At 35.5% G+C, this 5,200-nt stretch overlaps 1 protein-coding gene across 1 annotated transcript in view; it reads left to right on the top strand.

Annotated features, from left to right (window-relative positions):
* The window catches only part of LOC148940320 (signal recognition particle receptor subunit beta-like), a 32,633-nt gene extending 29,704 nt beyond the window's left edge, over positions 1–2,929 (top strand). Inside the window, exon 6 of the mRNA XM_089106388.1 lies at positions 2,546–2,929. Within this exon, the coding sequence (XP_088962514.1) occupies positions 2,546–2,771 (226 nt within the window). The 3' untranslated portion in view covers positions 2,772–2,929. The remainder of the gene's footprint in view (positions 1–2,545) is intronic.
* Positions 2,930–5,200: the final 2,271 nt, after the last annotated feature.

The raw sequence follows: 5,200 nt of genomic DNA on the forward strand, positions 1-5,200 counted from the left end.
TGGTATTAGCTGATGATAAAAGATGTTCTTGAAGACAGACGATATCGTATTTGTACGAAAGTTCGTCAATGATGTGCTCTTTCCCACGCGCTCCGTTTATATTCCACGAAATAAGCGAGACCTTTTACAACATCATTTTTTCACACCGGCCGCAATACGAGACTTGAGTACTGAACAAAATAGACTATACAAAGTGTGTGACCCGCCGCAGTTTGCACAATTAGGGCTGCTTGTACAGGGTGCATCTTTCGAAGAAGAGTGATTGCCAGCACACCGTGTACATTTTTTCACTTCATTGTTGCATTTGTTTAGAACGTGATCAGGAGATCTGCACTTGAAGCAACAACGAGGTACACTTATAAAGTCATAACCGCTAAAAATTTTGTATTCGATTTTCACACTATTTTTTTTCGCGTCACTTTTACCAATCAAGTCCGACAAGACTAGCTTGATAGTTTAGGACGACCCAAATCGACTTGCGTCCTCGACTCCAGGGTGCATTTTGAATTCAATAGCACTAAATAACAGCAGGATTCCTTTTACTGCTCCAAGGTACCGCTTCTGCAGAATCTTCTTGCCAGCACCCGAAATAACAGACTTCACAGACTCACAGGAATCAGAGGCTACAAATTTCTCAATATTCGTAAAAAGTCTATCTCCCAACGGTTGAACACTAGCAATTGAGTCATGACCACTTAGTTGGTCGATAAAGTCCTTACGGCTTGTCGGATCACTAATAGACGGTGGCAATTTAGAGACAACAATAGTAGAGTGGCTATCGGCTGGTTTCGAGGGACTGGCGCCAGACTATGGTAGTGGCGGGAAATAGTTGGATTATGCCTCAAACTGGTCGGAAATTTTCTTCAACTGGACAGGCAGCTCATTCAATCTTGAAAAAAAAGCAGAATAAGCTGTGGCTGGTATCGATGGCACTTCATTGGGGCTTAGAATAACAAATGCTAGGATGTCAAAATCGTCTGTATTGCCATTTTTGATAAAGTCCAGAATACAACCTAGATGGTTCAGTGACACTTTTGATCCAGTTTGCTTCTGAAATAAAGCTTCTGGATATAGCTTGGACTCAAGCCATTTCTTACCCTTCACGATATTATCAACGTCAAAAAACTCCGCACCAAACTTCTTGACCGTCTCATCATCCTTTCCTCTATCAACGTTTGCTGAACAGAATTCAGCACCGGACAATAATGCAAATTTTCTTCATCCCCTCCGAGCATGATAAACAGCTATAGTGAACTCAAAGTACGTCTTACTCGTTCAAATACTAAATGAATATTTAACTAATTAGGGGGAAATCATCGGTAAAAAAATAATTGTTGTACTTGTTAGAGTAGGGCCTTCCCAGTCCAAAGGAATAGTAAACATCTTGGAAACTCAGCAAACGTACCAGTAACTACTTTAGTTCATTAATTATTTTTCCGGTGGTTTCCCTGCAAGCGAAGTTAGGGAAGCAGTGAAAGTTGTCTACCTTGTCCCTGCAATTTCAAGGGCAAGCCCAACGGGTACCACGGCTCTTGCAAACAATTCTCCACCCCCCCTCCCTCTGCTTACTTTTCTTTCTCCACCTCAATCGCAGCGTAATTGCCTCAAAATATCGGATGTCCTATCTATTTATATTCGCACTGCTTGAGGGCTATTCCCCAATATTATCACTGACCTGTATTTTAATCCGTTTAATTGAAGAAACCAGTTCTTTATTATCCGTTTTCAAGCTAGATGTTCACTGTATGAATGGTAGTGAAGCACTTAGAGTAAGCCCTAAAAGGAACAGTTTCATAGCACTTTGTTTTGCTTTAAGATGTTCTTCTGGCAAGTTTATCCTCATATTTGTAATTCGCAGTTTCAAAAACCCCTTGTTGGACATAATTTGTGAAATATTTACTTGCTCGGCTTAAGAGTTAGCCTCAAGAGAACCGATAGCTATTTACTTTGTTCTGGTTTATGACGCTTAGATTTCTCCACTTAGAGCGCGCCTTAAGAGCAGCAATTACTTTGTACTTTGTTTTGCTTTAAGATGATTCTATGCAAAATTTATCCTCATATTTGTAATTAGCGGCCTCAGAAACCCCTTGTTGGAAATCAAGCTTAGCTTATGAAATGTGTGCTTACTCGCCTTAAGAATAAGTCTCGAGAGGAGCGATAGCTTTATACTTTGTTTTACTTTTGTAATTAGTGACTTCAAAAACCCTTTGACGGGAATCAAACTTAATTGAGAAATATGAAATTATTCCATTTAAGAGGAGCAATTTCTTTATACTTTATTTTTCTTTGTGATGCTCGTAATCCATGCATAACCTCATTTTTTTTTTTAATTGGTGACTCCCTTGCATACCAATTTTGGTGGAAATCAGACAAAATTTATGAAACGTGTTCTAACTACTTAAGAGTGAGGGATTACTATTCGCGATCAACTTTGGTAGAAATCAAGAACAATTTATGAAATATATACGCCTGCTAACTCCATTTAAGAATGAGCCTCAAGTGGAGGAATTGCTATTTGGGTATTCTCAATTTTCTTCTTTTTCAGGGACTTTCTGCAGGTGAGTAAGCAAAACCTGATGAACTCGTCAGGATCTGCCAATAACAACACGTTCTTAGGAAAAATTGGAAACAAATTCATCTTTTCTGATTTGGCAAAAATTAAAGTAGATTTTGCAGAGGGTTTTGCGACAGATGAAAATATTACTATCTATGATCAATCAGAGGTTCGTTGTGATCTCGAAGTTTTACACCAGTGGATCTTAAAGGCGTGAGGTGCTTAACTGTTAAAGGCGTGTAAACCAGTGGATCTTAAATGTTAAAGGCGTGAGGCCTTTATAAAGCTTTAATTTTGAAAGTTTTCTGACAATGTGAGTAAGCTGGTGAATTGATTTTTTGTAGGTCATTTTGGAAATATATTTTTTGTCTAAAATACTGAGTCAATGATAATTCATTGCTACATGCCGTTTGCTGAAAATATGAGTAAGTTGCCAAACGGTTTTGTGAAGGTTCTTTTAGAATTTTTTTTTTAAGAATACAGGGTAAAAGTTATGTATTTGCAACATGGCAACATTACCATATTCTCAAATGTGTGTTGGTAAATAGGATTTTTGTTAGTTCTTTTGAAAGTATATGTTTTGTCAAAAAATCTGCATCAACATGTTTTGCAACATAATACCATTTCCATTTGTTGAAAATATAAGCAAGTTAGTAAAAGGATTTTTGGTGTTTCTTTGGAAAAGTATCTTATTTCGAAAATGTCGACTCAACATTATGTTTTGCAACGTGTCAACATTGCCATGTTCTGAAAATGTTATCTGGTGAATATATTTTTTTTTTGGAAAATGCATATCTTTTTTTTAAATCAACATTATGTTGTTTCAACATGGCAACATTGTCACGTGCTGAAAGAGTGAGCGTGGTGTGTAATAGATTTGTGTCTGTTCTTTTTGAAGTATGTCTTTTTTCTAAAATAAGTAGTCAACCTTATGTTTTTGAAACATGAAAATATTGCCATGTGAAATTAACCTATTTGTTTCTTTGGAAATCATTTTTTTTTCTAAAATACTGAATCAACATTATTTTGATGCAAAATTGCAACATTTCCATGTGCTGAAATTGAAGCTAGTAAATGGGTTTGTTACTTCTCGTGGAAAAATATTTGTTTCTTAAATCTTAGTCAGCATTATGTTGTTGCAACTTAGCAACTTTACTATATGCTCAAAATGTAAGTTGTTAAACAGATTTTGTTGTTTCTTTTAGAATAACATACATCTTAGTTTAAATCTGAGTCAACATAGTGTTGTTGCAACATGGCGAAATTGCCATATACTGATACTGTGAGTAAGGAGGTAAAGGATTTTTGTCTGCTCTTTTGAAAACATATCTTTTTAATGCAATATTGAGCCAACATTATTTTTTTTGTAACATGGCAACATTGATGTTTGTTGAAAATATGAGTAAACTATTAGTTGAATTTTAATATTTGTTTGAGAGTTTTTTTTTCAAATACTGATTTAATATCATTTTTTGCAACATGTCAACATTGCCATATGCTTTAAATGGGTTTTTGTTGCTTCTTTTGAAAATACATATCTTTCCTCTGAAACCTGTGTCAACATTATGCTATGCAAAATGGAAACATAGCCATATGCTGAAAATGCGAGTAAAGTAGTAAATGGATTTTTCAGGCTCTTTTCGAAATGTATCATTTGCTTGAAATACTGAGTCAATACTATGTTGTTACAACGTGGCAACATTGCCATTTATTGATTAAAGGTAGTTGCTGTTTCGTTTCAAGGCACTCTTAAGCAGATGATCTATTTTGCAACATTTCACTTTTATAACACATAGATTTTTAAAGGTCATCAAAGGTCAGGACCCTCCAGAGGGAGAAGAGAAGGAGTGGAGGTAGGTACTTCAAAATACCTTCCCGGGATATACTTTAGCCCATAGACCCATCACTGAAAGTTCCATTTTCATAACATAACCCCTTTCCAAAATAGTCAAAAGCAGCTAAAGTGGAATTTTACCAAAAGATTAATTAAGAATTCTAAAAATGAGACATAAATATTCCTCTGGTAAAGAAACAGAGACAGATCAATGAAGGAACACACACAATTTATGTCCATTAAATGCAAGATAGAAATAAACACAACTTCAAATATGTATCTGTTTTCTTTAACAGACAGGAGGAATAACCCTCCAAGCTTTAACAAATTCAATCTCACTTTTGGGACGAGGTATTATAAGACTAATGATCCTGGGAATAAATAAAAAATTCCTGGCTTCAAAGCCCAATATATAAATCAAATTATATCTCCCATTAAGAGGGAGAGAGTCAGAAGTTGTAACACAATAGTAACAATAGTGGTAATTAAATTTGAAAAAAAAACTATATTATTAACATATTTTATGCTATTCAGAACAAATTCTAACTATTATAAGTCAACTAGTTGGAAAATGAATTGTTTTCTGGGGAATGTTTCTTTCCAGCTAGTTGGCAAAAATAAGTTGTGCTGAGGAGAAGTTATTAGTCAACTCATTGGCAAAATTAAGTTTTGCTGGGGAAAAGTCATTAGTCAACTAGTTGGAAAATGAAAGTTTTGCTGGGGCAACATTTATTGTCAACTAGTTGGCAAATTCAAGTGTTGCTGGGGAGAAGTTATTAGCCAACTAGTTGGGAAATGAAAGTTTTGCTTGG

This window comes from Artemia sp. Qi Xiang Cuo, chromosome 20 (genome assembly GCF_049724085.1).
Source record: "Artemia sp. Qi Xiang Cuo chromosome 20, ASM4972408v1, whole genome shotgun sequence".
NCBI classification, from domain to species: Eukaryota; Metazoa; Arthropoda; class Branchiopoda; order Anostraca; family Artemiidae; genus Artemia; species Artemia sp. Qi Xiang Cuo.